The sequence below is a fragment of the Antennarius striatus genome, chromosome 10 (genome assembly GCF_040054535.1).
Source record: "Antennarius striatus isolate MH-2024 chromosome 10, ASM4005453v1, whole genome shotgun sequence".
Taxonomy (NCBI): Eukaryota; Metazoa; Chordata; class Actinopteri; order Lophiiformes; family Antennariidae; genus Antennarius; species Antennarius striatus.
This window is the reverse complement of record NC_090785.1, coordinates 11,796,989-11,813,140: the sequence shown is the minus strand read 5'-3', so window position 1 is coordinate 11,813,140 and position 16,152 is coordinate 11,796,989. Positions and strand designations below refer to the sequence as shown.

Sequence of the window (16,152 nt, the reverse complement as noted above, 5' to 3'; positions counted from 1 at the left end):
AAATGATTGGTTTTTGACAAAAGACTTTTAACACATGGTGCTGTACAAGCTTTTTTCAGGAGCTTTCACATCTCTCTTGTTCATAGCTCTAAAATATTCTGAACTTCCTAGTGTCATTACCTGGCTGTCAACTGATATCAGCTGATCACAAATACCAATGCATATAGTTTGCAAAATAAAGATCTGTTAACAATTTCAAATTAAGGTTTTTAAACATCGTCCCCTCTCTTCCCCTCTGTTTTGCTTCTGTTGAGATGTGTTTGAAACACATGAAATTGTAAAAAAGAACATACACAAATAAGCCATAACATTATGACCACCTGCCTAAAACAGCTCCGGGTCTTCAAGGATTGGCCACCACAAGACCTCTGAAGGTGTGCTGTGGTATCTGGCACCAAGACAGCAGAGGATCCCTTAAATTGTATAGCAAACAAAATGTTTACTTGCTGCTTAATGCACCCACTTTCAGGTGCCATGATAAAGAGATATTTAGAGTTATTCACATGCTGGTATCAAAATGTTTGGCTGATGGGTGTATTAAGAAAAATCACTGCAGTTGGTGGTAATGATAATATGCTCTCTTTCTATTATTTCTGATTAAGGACACTTATAGCTAGCACAGAGTGTCATTTGTTAGTATAGTGCCCAAAGCACCCATACTGTTCATACTTCTTCATTACAAATACATAAATATATACATTGGAAATTTCCACACTGTGGGATGAATAAAGGTGTATCTTATCATATCTTATCTTATCTTATCTTATCTTATCTTATCTTATCTTATCTTATCTTATCTTATCTTATCTTATCTTATCTTATCTTATCTTACCTTATCTTCATTCATTCATCTTCCGAACCACTTTATCCGCCATATCAAAATCTTATGTAGAATTTATTCCATTACAAATATGGAACTGGCTTTTCTAAGCCACAGACAGGAGTCAACCATAACGTCCATAGAGACCTATAAAATTCAGCCTTGAGCTTACATGCTCACAAGGAAAACTAACTGTGTATTGACAGGTCAAAGGGTCATCACCATGGAAATAAGTATATGTTATTTACAGTGTTTTCCAATTTTGACCTGTGGAACAACATTTGAAACACAATTACTAACTATTTGCATGGATCATTGCTCTGGGGTGAAATGCTTCAAACGAAAATTAAGAATGTACACTCTAGTATGTTAGTCAGTCACACGCATGCATATTAGCGTGTACAAACCCCTGAAAGCATGCAATAGGAGGTAGAGTGGCGGGCATCCCCCTTTGTGGAGTGCCCAAATGAGCAGCTTGTGAGGGGGGACGGCACCTTGCTCAAGGGTGCCTTGGCAGTGCACTGGAGGTGAGCTGACACCTGCCACTGGTGTTTTTTTCGGTGGGAATGGGAATCGAACCACTGATCTTGGAACATTGGACTACCTGCTCTACCGCCCGCTCTACCACTGAGCCACTGCCGCCTTGTTTTTTTTTTTTGAGTTTATAAGGTGTCTATACTATCCATTTGCCTCTTTTTAGAATTTGCAATGGTATTTTCTTACTTCATCCTCAGCACTCCATACTCAGTACTTTCATTTACTGAGCTATTATTCCCAAAGATCTGAGAAGCTTCAGTGTGTAGTAAAAAACATTTGTGGCGACTGTCAGCTAGAGTTATGGTGAAGTATTTTACAATATGTACAATCAATACAAGTTGACCTCTTACTGGTACAGTGACATGGTTGAACTATTCTTGATGACCAGAGCAAATTCAACACACATACAGTATACAGCTAAAGGCAAATGTAAGTGTGTGTGTGTGTGTGTGTGTGTGTGGGGAGGTACGTTGGCGAGTCTTTCTACTGAAGATTTTCTGCAGGGCAAAAGAAGCTGATAAAAGAACAAAGGCAAAGAGACAAGACTGCAATTACACAGAGAATATTAAAGCATTAACCAAACCTCTTTAAATATAAATTAAATCTATAAAAACTGACAAATTCTCACAGGCTTTCAGTCTGTGTGTGTTTTTGCCTTTGTGGTATGTTTATTCATACTAGTGTTCATCATTATATAATTTCTGTCTGATGAACTCAATATGTCACTAGCAGAAAAAAAAAAAAACTGGAGGAAAAGTGAACAAAAATACAGCCGCATGAAGAGGAGTGGTAAAAGTTAGATGTCCTGAAAACAAAAGCAGAAGAATAATAAAAATACGGTACTGAGGGGATTTATAAAGAAGTGTGTGTAAATGTTAAAAGCAAAGGCAGAAGATGACGGAGAAATATTGACTGCAGTGAAGGGAGCACACATAATGCAGTCTGCAGGGTATGCTGTATTCTGCATGAGTGTATTTCGAATGAAATAACATATGAAGAACTCTGAGGGTTTAATAAAGGCAAATTGACAGATTTCACTTCCAGTGTTAAGTTTGGAGCTTATTAATTATTCCATGTTTGAGAGAAGTTTTCATACATACCAAGCATGGTGCTTGCTATTCATGCCTCACATAAACAATGCATATTTAATATGTTGAGAATGCAGGGAGCAGATTATGACAATGACTATTTAAAATTTATGCAGGTGTTTTTAAAACACTGCAACCAAGAATGACATTTATTGACCAATGTTTGAAATACAGTACATCTGCAATATCAACAATGTAACATGAACAGTTTTCTCATCAGTGCATGAGATGGTGTTGCTTCAAAGAGAGCTTTTATGTATTTTAAAAAGATGCCTAATCATAGAGATTGTGAAATTTTAAAATAAAAAAAAATAATAAAAAAGGTAAAACAAAATTAAGGCATGGTCAGCTACAACACTGTTAATTACAAAAATTATTTGGCCTCAAATACACAAAACTTTTTATTATTTCACAACACCAAAGCCTAAAATGCAGATATGCGGTGTTTAATGGTGTTAAATATTGCTCAGTCTCAGAAATGTTATACCCAGAAGTAGTTTAATTTAAAATAAAGCTCTGTTGAAGAAGAACAAGCCCTTGCAGTGTTTTTTGAAAATTTTGTTAATCCTGCTGTTGTCAAACAGAAGCCAGGACGACATCCTAAACTAAATCAACAGCACAGCCGCGACACTGGATAAAAATAAGTGCATTAATGAGCTGAACATATGTTTGTTCACTGAAGCAAAGCAACCAACTGGCCTGACAGAGTGGAGCTGATTCACACTTTTATGTATGTTTACTACGGTTCCACATGGAACCACAGAACTCCATATCAACAATCGAACCTCAACAAGACACAAAAAACCTGGAAAAGAGATTTACTACAGTGAGCAATTGGTTTCCGGCAGTCCAGTAAGACATTTACAACTCCACTAATTTCATTTGTTAGACGGAATGGATGGAAGCATTACTTTCCAAGAGATTCATCAGGGGACTGGCCCCCCACCTCCCCCCCATCAACCTTCCTATTGCAGATTAGTCTCCAAGGTCGACCAGTGATTTACGAGTGAAAATAAGATCAGCAGGTAGTGACTGAGGCAGAATTGTAGTATTGCCCAGGAAGGGACTTCAATCATGTTGTTTATATCATGCCCTATTGTGGATGTTGGCCAGAGAAAGTTTAAAGTATGACACCAGCGAGGTAAAAATGGGACTCAGCAGAAGGGACTAATGACGACACCAAATGTTCCCAAAGCAGACCAGATGTTGGATTAGTTCCCAATTATTTATTCACTGTCTAATTCTTTTGCAGTCCATTACTCCCCAGTGTGGCGTTTGTGCAGGAGTAACTGCATTGTGCATCGTGATTTTGACGGTTGTGCAATCGGGGAGCAGTCAAACTAAAGATCAAACGCATCGCTGCAGTGGAGAAGCCAAGAAATACGATTGAGAAAAATGGTTTTTATAAACGCCATAAAAAGTCTAATTGGGACAAAACTGCAAGCTGCTCTGTGCTTCAACTATTTTTAAAGTCTCTCAATAGAAGCACACAGATGTCATATTTTCAGAAGGAGAAAGTCACCTCACTTCATTAAAACGTTGCAGGGATTCACGTTCACAATATGCTACTGTGTGATGTGGATATCTGGTCTACACAAAAGTTAGAGGAGGAAGATAGCCTTGAAGAGATTAGGAAGCAGTTTTCTAAATCTAGTAAATTTAGACTATGGTCTTTACTGTTCCTGTCAAATACTTTTAATGCTTATTTTATTTTTGTTGCCCCTGACATTATTTTTCAGGTTACAGTGACACCACACTCATTATCCCACTAACCGAAATCTCTTGCCAAATGTAGGTCTAATGGGGTAAAACACATGAGCAGGTAGACAAGCATGCAGGTTGAAAACTAACCTGAGGTCAGTGCTACTTGAACAGTAAGTAAACACCAAAATACATTATTTATCCATGCCCTCTGACTGACACACATTAAAATGTTTTCTGACTGAATGCTTGCACTGAAGCTCGTTGCATTTGAATAACAGCAGGGTTTAGATTTCTATCACAAACCATTTCCGTTACTCTTAATGTTTACAGTAACCCACCTTCAAGTGTCACCATTTGGAAGAGATACCCTGTATTTTCCAGGCTATAAGTTGCAATTTTTTCATAGTTTGACTGGTCCTTTGACTTACACTCAGGTACGACTAATTAAAATACGTAATTTTACATTGTTATTTTCACACTGACAGCTCAAATTTCCACTATGGCAGGTCAGCGGCAATAAAGTCCATCTGGTTCAGCCCCTGATGCCTTTCTCACTCCAACAGCTGGGACCACAGCATATTAGCCCGCTAGCTCGGTCGGCTAGCACCACCACCAGCTGCGAAACCCTGCACTCAATTTGTTTCTGCTCAACATTTGTTTACTGATGGACAAGGGAGATTTCATCCAGGACTTCCTCACCGACTTCCTCACTAAACTTTGTCTTTTTAACTGAGACATGGCAACAGCCCAATAACTATTTACAGCCCCAGGAATCTACGCCTAGGTGTTTTTTGTTTACATGCGGTATTGCATTTACAATAAATTTCCACCCCAATAGTCCATTGTGATATATGGTTTTTCTTCTTCACTATGCATTTTTTCGCTGGTGTGACTTATTGTCTGGAAAATACGGTCAACAATTCTTCGATCGTAAAATGCTATCCTAATCGGGAAAACATACAGGTAGTCCTCAACATACAAACATTCGACTTAGAAACGTTTGAGATACGAGCAAATGAGTGCCGCCAAATCCGACTATTGTACTGCAGTTTCCCTTTTTGCCACAACCCCCGTCGAGCAGCACAGCTAGTTTTGTGTCTTGTGTTTCTACTCAGGATATTCACACATCTCCAATACTCATGTACTCCTTTTGTTCTTGTTTGTTGTTGTCTTGCATCTCAGTGAGTCAGGCATTGTACCTTGGATACTCTTCTGTTTATCATGGATGATAGAGCAAAGGCTAGCGGAGAAAATGGTAGTGGTGACTATCTCTCTGCTGAGCACTCTGTCTCGGACAGACAATAATTCCTCCTTCCTCCTCCTCTTCCTTCACCCTAAAGGTAACATACACTCTACATGCTACAGTTCTGTACAGTGGATCATCAACTCAACAGCTGGCTGGCTGTTGTTCTTGGATGCGCTTAAAAAAACATGTTCAAGAGTTCCTTGACGTGTTTTCTTCCCCAAGGATTAAATTATAACAAAAGCTTACCGTGTTTTTGCGTGAATCACAAGTGACATCTAACGACAGATATTGTAATTAGACATATTTATTTTAATATAATTTTTTTTTCAGTCTTATTTATTGTAGAGTAACATGATATTATGTGCTTTTAACAGTTTCCTAGTGATTTTAAAGGTTCCAATATTTGTAGCGGACAGACGTGAAGTGAAAAGAAATTACGGCAACTTGATTATCATTTTTCCCGTATATTTTTTAAACTTAAAACAACCTGAACCTCTATTTAATTTTATTATGTGTTTGTTTTTATGTTCAATTATTATTTTTCGTTAGTCTTACAGAATAGTACTTTTGTATTTAGAGTAGTAATGGCATTTGAATTACATCAAATGGCAATTAGATTGAAAATTGAATAATGACTGGAACAACCTCCCAGAACCAAATGTATTTGTATTTTGAGGACTACCTGTATTCCAAGACTTAAAAATCCCAATTTAAAAAAAAAACTTTGTAAAAAGACAAAACAGACTTTGTACAACTGAATGAAAGGTAAAATAATAATGAATATAGGTAAAATTCAAGGTTTGGCCTTGATGGAATAAGAAACACTGTGTTATCCATACAGTGGATTTAGCACTCCATTGTTAAAAAAAAGCTCAAGCTGGCTTCTGTCGCTAGTGGTGTTCATAACATTGGATGTGTTTAGTCCCTAGTTAGGAGAATGAAGCTCTGTTTACTTTTTGTCTTTAGCTTTGCTGAGAAAGTAGAGAGTGAGTCTAGAATTTGATGCAATGAGGCGAGGCTGTTCTCATTAGGCTCAGTATCCATGAGGAGCTGGCCCAGATAAACCTGCTCAGCAAGTTTTTCCCTGCAGAGTTACAGTAACTGTGCTAGATATGCAAAACTAAGCCAACACACAACAGAACATTCTCAGTGGTAGAACCATTTAAATTCTGTCACGTTGTTCAGAGCGCCCTAGTCCAATCAGGCCCCTAAAATGTGTACTTCAGAGTGTGCTTATGTTTGTGTGTGCATGTATGTGTGTGTGCGAGAGAGAGAGAGAGAGAGAGAGAGAGAGAGAGAGAGAGAGAGAGAGAGAGAGAGAGAGAGAGAGAGAGAGAGAGAGAGAGAGAGAGAGAGAGAGAGAGAGAGAGAGAGAGAGAGAGAGAGAGAGAGAGAGAGAGAGGATGAGACTAAGAATGTGGGTGAGAGTAAGTGACTGGAATAATTGAGTTTATTCAAGAGTTACTGGGGATCTAGGAACATTTCACACTTCGGAGTGATTGATGAAGTGGACTTGGCATTGCCATTACCACTCTATTGCTAAACACACACACACACACACACACACACACACACACACACACACACACACACACACACACACACACACACACACACACACACACACACACACACACACACACACACACACACACACACACACACACACACACACACACAAGCATTGTGGCTGTTACAATAAACAGGAAAAGAACAAACAAGTGGTCAATGAATAAAAAACCTTTCATGCAGTGGTCTGTATCAAGTTTGGTAGACAGGTAGGTAGGTAGGCAGGTCATGTCCTCTAAGTCTAGACTACACCTTCAATAAGACTCATCAACCGGTGTCTTTGCTGTGGCTGTTCTCATGAGATAAGTAATCAACAGGTCCGATTCTTTTTTAGGTTAATAGTAGGTCCTGGGTCTCCTGGGGATAATTTGGTGCTCAGGTATAAGTAGGAACCGCTGTTGGCCAGGTTAGTTTAAGCATTAACAGTTTTTGAACACTGAACTCTGTTTTGTCATTTGATGTTAACTATTGGTCAAGTTATCTGAGAAACCTGATGGAAATAAAGCAGAGTAATCAAGCATCAGTGCGTCATTCACGTCAGTGCGGTGTGTGTGTGTGCATACACACGTACGCACGCACGCACGCACGCATGCACGCACGCACGCACGCACACACACACACACACACACACACACACACACACACACACACACACACACACACACACACACACACTAACTCCACCTATTTAGTTCCTCTATGTGGTACTGTGGGGCCACATTTTTTTATCTTGCACAGTACATCATGCACAAAGACAAACACACATAGACAAACAGCAGGACTCACCTTGGTCTAGGGACTTGGCAGGAGCCCAGCTTTTGAAGTAGTCATCCTGAGTGGAAACACAAGACACAAAACTAGGTTATGAAAAAAGAATGCATGCCGAGAATAATATTGAATTATTCTGCAGACCACAGAGAGAAATGCTCAAATAATAAACCACACTACTGAGATATCCTGTCCTCATTTTACTATTCTTTTATTATTTACTACTCGTGTTTTGTAAAAATGAATGATTGCTGGAGAAAATGGAGTCATACTGTAAGGTAGAGTCTTGGCACACCATGTAGTAAAGACAGTGAAAGCTTTTACTAAAAAAAAAAAGGAAAGAATACTATAGTCTAAATAGAGTTTTGCTCTGAATAACAGAAAGAAGTATTGCTGTTATTCACAAACAATGCCTAGAGTCATTTTCGCTGGATAAAAAGCTAAAAGGCAGAAAATGAAAAGTGATTTCAAAGGGAAAAATGTTTTTTTTTTTTTTTAAATGAAATTGTTTTTCCATACCGTGCAATAATTTTCCTGGCCAGGAAATCTAAACTTACATTCCTGTAGTTGAGAAATAACAATGCAGGTCTAAGATTTGAAATCTTAGCCAGTAAGTTTGCAGTGCTGAGTAGAGAGATAATGTTGCATTTTATTTTTACTGTGGACTCCAGTCCCCCAGGGCCCTGCATAGCATAGTGCAAGTGGCTACGGAAAACAGATGGATGTTCTCAAAATAATTGAAGGAAGAACTCATTATTCTTTAGATACAGTGCAGTCTACTGCTATTGAGTCCTTCTTTTTTTTTTTTTAGCAGTGCTGCACCATGGCATCCTTTGGATAACAGTAGGAGCCTTGTTGAAGATGAGCCATACTTTTGTGTGATTTGCTGTATGATGCCATTGTAAGGACCAACACGGCAATTTTTAAGTATCTATTATTGCACAATATTTGCCAGCGTCTTAAATGACTAAATACTGCTGATCATTAAAATACTGTAATTGTCATTCATTAAATCTTAGTGTGCACTGTAGTAATATTTGTTGAAAATGTATTCTGGCAAATGTTACTGATTACATTTGGGGCGGCAGCAACTCAGTCCAATAAGTTCTGGGTGGGGGACTAGCTGATTCAAGATCCGGGTGGGCAAAAAATATTTGGACTGTGAACTGGCAGTGGGAGGTGCCAATTCACCCCCTGAGCAGTGCCAATGTGCCCTTGAGCAAAGCACCGTCCCCCAACAAGCCACGCATGGTACGCTCCATATGAGAACTGCCTGCCACATTACCCTCCATTATCACCATGCCTACAGACCCCGTGTGTGTATTTGTGTATGTACGGGCCTGTACAATATACACTGTATACATGTGCAATATTTGGAGTGGACATATAAGCAATTTCCCTACGGGGATTAATAAAAGATTTATTTTATTTTGTTTATTACAACCATACAGTATGTTTGAATCCATTTATGAAATGTTTTTGTTTATGGATACAAAGGAGACAGGGTTAAACTTGGTGTGTAAGCGGTAACCAGTCACACACACACACGCACTCACACACACACACACACACACACACACACACACACACACACACACACACACACACACACACACACACACACACACACACACACACACACACACACACACGCATGAACGCATGCACGAACACATGCACACCCCCCAAGCTGGTGTCTGGATCTAAAATAGTGCCTGAGGTGAACAATATGTTTGTCACCAGGGAGGAAGCCTGTGTCAGTGACATCATGTCAAGGGGGCAAAGAAAACATGCAGGGTTGGGAACCATGATCTCTATCTCCTTTATAATTGACGGGGTGGGGGGGTGGGGGATTTGTAAAATCACGTTCATTCATAAAAGCCCAAGATAATCACGTTGACACAAAATCCAAAAGAGATTCACGCAAAAAGAAATTCACATCTCAAAAACAAACAGTACTATGTTTCCTGCACAAAGAAAACATCTAACTTTCTAACATTTATCAAACTAAAAACAGAGGTTCTTGTCCCTGCTCCATTCACATTCAAAGTACTTAAAACACACAGAGAGAGAGAGACAAAGACAGAGAGTGAGAGACCGAGAGAGGCGAAATCAGGCAGTCATTGAAAAGAAAAGACAGTGGACCAAACCCTATAGATCTTGTTCTAATATACTGCAACAGCAGACAGTTGAGGACAGGTTTAAATGGGGAATAAACGTAATGAGGGCGGCACACTGGCGCAGCGGGTAGCGCTGTCGCCGCACAGCAAGGTGGTTCTGGGCCCGCTCACCGCCCTGTGCGGAGTCTGCATGTTCTTCCTGTGTCTGCATGGGTTCTCTCCGGGTTCTCCGGCTTCCTTCCACCTCCAAAAACATGTGCTTCAGGTTCATTGACCGTTCTAAATTGCCCTTAGGAGTGTGTGTGTGTGTGTGCATGTTTGTCTGTGTCTCTGTGTGGCTCCACGGTGCACTGGCTTCGCACCCTGAATTTCCCCCACGTCACGCTCTCAGTCAGGTGGGATAGGCTCCAGCACCCCGCAACCCACGATGGCTGGTAAAGCAGTAGAGGATGAATGAATGAATAAACCTAATGAGTGTGTCTCTTAGCTCCAACCTTCACATGTCACCTCTACTTTTGTGTCTCATTTTATGGCAATCTCACCTGTTCTCTGCTGTTTCACTGAGTAATTTTCATGACAACTGTGCATCCAACTGATTCCTCACTTTGAGCATGTACCCAAGGAATTCTGGTACACATGTTCTTCAAACTGATTCTAAGAATTGTAATCATTCCAAGTTCTTGCAGAGTGGATGGATTAAAAGGAGGTTTCTAAGACACAAGTTCTTTTTTTTTTCTGTGGAACATTTGTACAGTGTGTGACCAGAGCTGGCAATAGAAGAATCAAACCTCCACAAAGAAAATCTGGTTGCTAGCTTGTTTCAGCTCATTCTGCTACAGTGAGATATTTTTTCTTGGGGCTTGAAAGAGAACAGTGTAACACAGGCCAAAGGAAAGCTTATAGCAGTCAACACTGAATGAGCAAAGTATTTAGTCCTGTAATTTTTATGATCCTTTGCAGTGGTTACCTTATTTTGATTGACACATCAGCGAGTTATAAGTGAATATGTCAGCCTTACTTCTAGTAGATGTCTACCTTCTGATTCAAGAACTTTACAACAACGATGATATGGCATTAATTTTAGGTACATATATATGCTCAAAAGAAATTATTAGGACAAAACAGTTTGATGTGCTTTGGAGTCTGTTTTATCATTTGAGTCCATTAGTCATACTTGTGTGGAAAATTCATGTATGGATACAATGGCAGCATCAGATAATAATGTACGTGCATAAAAGACATGATGAAATAAATATGTTTGAATTACAGAAAGAAGAGGCCCATCTGAAAAGATGACACCTTAACAACAGACATTACTGAAGCTTTTATTGTAAATGATTGAAAAATCTCTCAATAATAAACACAATTCAACAGGATATGAATGCCCATGGCATGGTAATTATTTAATATGGGTGTATAAGTGTGTAGGTGTCAACATAATTCTGGTTGTGTAATGTAAGCTTCTGTCAGTTCACTACCATAAGTGTGACAGCTATAACCAACAGTAGTAAGTAATCAACAAAGAGGACTCATTTTTAAGTTTTTATATAAGAGTTCTGAAAATACTACTGCATTTCTTTAAAATGCGAAACCAATACTGCAAAGTTTTAATATGCAACCCAACCACATTGTGGCTGAGCAGCCACCCAACCTGCATTAAAATCAGAAAACTCCCTCCAGCTTTGCAACAGTGCCTTAAAGCAAGTCTCAAACAAATACTACTACTATGTATACAGGTGGTCCTCCGGAATGGTAATGCAAAATGTGTGTTATCAAATGCAAGCACAATAAGTTGACTTACCTCCGCTTCCTTTAAATGATTGCAGAGAGGAGCATCAGAAAAGTAGAGGGAATAAAAGGGAAAGAAAAAGAAAGGTCACTGATAGTAGCACAGTTGGCAATGTGTAAAAGATCTTCTGCAAACGTGCGACTCATTCTGAATACTGAGATTTATTTAATGGGAATTGAATTCTGAAGGTGGAAGAATCCAAAGGTCTCACATCTACACATAATTCACTTATAGCCTTTTGAGATACCTTTATATAAACTAGTGTCTAAAATGAAAAATATTGTGGGAAATAGCACAAAGTTGTAGTGTAATTAAGGTTAAGGTGTAGTGTAGAGGGAAATGGGATGTGGTAAAAAAAGAAGGGGCAAGTACAGAAAATTGTACTAAAGTAGAGGCAAGATCAGTGAATTTTGAGACTATTTATTGTGTTATAATGTGGGTGGGAGGACAAGGTGAGAGGGTTGAAGGAATCTTTGTGGAAATAGTTCTCATCAATATAAAGGTCTTGGGGTTGTTTTCATTTCACTGTTTGGAAAACCAAACAGAAACCAAAAAAAGTAAATACGTATGTATTTATGCATGTTTTGTTTCTTAGTATTTAGGATTCGGATGTGAGAGAGAAGAGAGAGAGAGAGAGAGAGAGAGAGAGAGAGAGAGAGAGAGAGAGAGAGAGAGAGAGAGAGGGAGAGAGGGAGAGAGAGAGAGAGAGAGAGAGAGAGAGAGAGCAAAGCTGAGTGGTTGACATCTGTTCATTCTTTCATTCTGTGATTGATTATGTTTTGAAGTGTTACAGGGGTTGGATTTGATTTGATTGGAGTAGCAATGAAAACCCTGGAAAAGGTCACCAGCTCTTCACAGGGCTCACTTTTAGTAACCATTATCATTTGGGCCATTTTATCTTTATTGGACTAGTATATGACAGAAAATGGGGACAGACAGCGAGTCAACATACAAGGGCTGAACCGTTTTCACAGACACAGAGGACTTCACATCCCCAAATTCAAAGTACAAAACTTGCACTCCTTTTAAGAAAATGGCAACCATACAAACTAAATAAAACTGCACCAAGTTAAAATTCTCATAATAAGCTTGTTGAATCCGCAGTAGACCTGAATTGGCGAACACAAGGCTATAACTACAGTGACACCATACAGCAGATGTTAAGAGGCTATTTTGTGTTTAGGAATAGCAACGATCAAATTCAACGACACCTTCTGGCCAAAGCAAATGTGTGCAGAGTTGTGTAACTGTATCTGAGCTGTATTAAAAAAATATCCACAGAGGGTGTCCCCAAGAGTTCATGAAGTCGAATCTCAAAAACTGCTAACAAACAGCTGAACCAAATAGAAAGTTTTCAAAAAGAGATATTCTTTAAATTGTAGCACTGAGAATAAAAGAGAAGTGAGGGATAGGAGTTAGTTCTGCAGAAGCAGATTAAATATACAGATTAAATATACAGTATAGCGATGTTTCTACAATAAACAGATATATGTTGCTATTCAAAAATTCTAAAAACATTTCTCAGATATTAAGTGCACTGTTGGAAAAGATTGGGTTTGTGGAAAGGAAGAGATATTTTGCGTGAAGTGACAGAAATATTAGAAGTGCAACAGTCGTTGCAACATTACAGCCAAAGGACCGGAAGGAATCACCACAGCTGAACATTCAAGTGGAGGATACCATACATTTCCTTGGTAAGATACTCCTGCCAACCCTGCTCAGAGTTCATTTTACCTCAAGAAAGTAGTGCATCCCTGGGATGCGCTTCAATAAAAATGTATTCATCCCAACATGACATTTATGCATCTCAAAAGTAATAACAGAATATGCAGTAGAAACGTATACAAGGATTGAGTTTTAGTACAAATAGTACAATAGTACAAAATAAAAACTCAATAGTTTTCTTTGCCTTTAATTCATATATATTGCATTCTACTGTGGACACTGCACAAAGGTGATAGAGCCTTCTCCACTAAAATTTAAGTGATATTTGTCAGTAATATCTGTCTCTTTTTCTTCTTACATTGATTGTTTTTTATGCAAGAAAGCACTCATTGTCACTTGCTTTTTCTCCAACTTTTGCATCTTATTCGGAAGCATTGTCATAATTCAATCAATCAATCAATCAATCAATCAATCAGTCGATCAACTTTTATTTGTATCGCACTCGATCACATCAACAGACATTTCAAAGCGCTTTAACGGACAGAGAAACCCGCTGATGAAAAATACCTCAAACATCAAATTCACATCATGACTATCTCACAGAAAATGCAGCAGGATTTTAGTCTTTACTTCTATTGCCAATGTTCAGGTCAAACAAAGCAGCCTATTGCATCAAAGCTCATTTTGAGCTGTATGAAGCCAAAAGATATGTGACGTTAGCAACAAACATTATGCCTAAAACATCAAGAAGGAGCTAGAAAAGACGATTGCAAACCAGGCAGTCAAATTATAACACACTCCATGTGAGGACCAGATTGTTCCTTGCATAGCTGATGATGTCAACAATTCTAAAACTCAATCAAAAGTTAACTAATGGCAACTGAAGCAGAAATAGGCTCTTGACAAAAATCATCATATCATTGTTCAGTTTAGTGGATAAGAAGTGCTGCCATTTTTATTGCAGTTGTTGGACACAGATGAAATATTACTTGCCTACTCTTTTACAACAGACATGAATGTTTCAATGAGCCACTGGATCTAAAATCCGCTACAGAGATCCAGCTTCAAGCCACGGACAAGATCTTGTTAAAAAAAGACCAAATAATGTATTAACGAACATTGTAATCAAACACTTGTAAAATACTAATTAATTAACTATTTATTAGACTTGTTACTTCTTAAAATAAACACCTACAAGAGATAGAGAAATAGACAGCAGAGATATAAATACCTATGAATGGTCTTGGTAACTGCTTTAAAATAACTAAACTTGTTTTTAAAAGTACCAATTTGTTAAAATGACTTTAGATTGGGACAAACAAACAAACTTGCAATCAAACAAACAAACAAACAAACAAACATTGCAGCTAATGAGTTAGTTTGCATCATTGACTGCAATTTCAGTTTATGATTTTAATGGAATTTATAGAGTCTGGTGTGTTTTCCAAACCCCATAATGTCAATATTAGTGCTGTCAGGTGATTAAAAAAATTAATCTAATTAATTACAGGATTTGTAATTAATTAATCTAATTTTAATGTCATACCTGCTAAAGGCCCCCAAATAAAGAATTGGAATTCTAGGACATTACAAAATTGTAGTGCATGACTAATCAATATAATTCACCAAGAAGAGATTTGAAATCCACATTTTTATTGGTTAAGTGTGCTTTATAAATGAAATTCAAAAGAAAAAAGGTCAAGCACATCAGCAAACCAACTGGGCCAGGTGCATTTCTCAAAAATACAATACTAATACAGTTAAATAAAATAAATACAATTCAGAAATAAAATAAGGCTGAGTCTCAAATAGGCACATATGCAGACTCTCAATCAAAATAAATACTAAAGCAATTCAAAATGAAGAATATAACATGCCTCTAAATAAGGCATCATCAATAGCAAGATGGACATTTCCTTCAAAAGAGTAAGCTAACAATACAGGAACTGACAACAGACAACTCTGTGTCCTTGACATGTTTTGCATTTAAATGATAGGCTAGGGTTAGGGTTAGGCTGGAGCTGCTTTGGTGATATGAAAATTATCTTTTACAAAGGTACAAATCACTACATTTTTGTTGATAGTCCCATCTTTGTTCTTTTTATAAATAAACTTTCCGCCCAAAGGTCCCAGTGGGCTTGCCTTGCTCTCTGTTGTCAGTCACCCTGCTTTTGACAAGTTGCGCAGGTACGAAGTGACGTGCCAATGGGCCAAAATTAAAATGCTTGCGCATTGACTTGCCACTCACGATTAATTGCATTAATTTTTATAGCGCGTTAATTTGCAGCCTAATTAATTAATCTAATAAACGCTTTAAAGTGACAGCCCTAGTCAATATATTAAATTGTAGACTATTTCTTTTCTGTATTTTCAATATATTGTTAGTAATATAATTCTTCTTCTCCTTTCGGCTTTTCCCTTCAGGGGTCGCCACAGCGAATCAGTCGCCTCTATCTAATCTTGTCTTCTGCATCCTCTTCTCTCACACCAACTACCTTCATGTCCTCTTTCACTACATCCATGAACCTCCTCTTTGGTCTTCCTCTAGGCCTCCTGCCTGGCAGTTCAAAACTCAGTATCCTTCTACCAATATATTCACTATCTCTCCTCTGGACATGTCCAAACCATCTCAGTCTGGCCTCTCTGACTTTATCTCCAAAACCTCTAACATGTGCTGTCCCTCTGATGTACTCATTCCTGATCCTATCCTTCCTGGTCACTCCCAGAGAGAACCTCAGCATCTTCATCTCTGCTACCTCCAGCTCTGTCTCCTGTCTTTTCCTCAGTGACACTGTCTCTAGACCAAACAACATCGCTGGTCTCACCACAGTTTTGTACACCTTTCC

At 38.5% G+C, this 16,152-nt stretch overlaps 1 protein-coding gene across 4 annotated transcripts in view; it reads right to left on the bottom strand.

Moving 5' to 3' along the window:
* spock1 (SPARC (osteonectin), cwcv and kazal like domains proteoglycan 1) overlaps positions 1–16,152 on the bottom strand; it is a 105,095-nt gene that overhangs the window by 42,707 nt on the left and 46,236 nt on the right. For all 4 annotated transcript variants that reach the window (XM_068326289.1, XM_068326287.1, XM_068326291.1 and 1 more), the window contains exon 3: positions 7,751–7,796. In XM_068326289.1, coding sequence (XP_068182390.1) covers positions 7,751–7,796 — 46 coding nt within the window. The remainder of the gene's footprint in view (positions 1–7,750; positions 7,797–16,152) is intronic.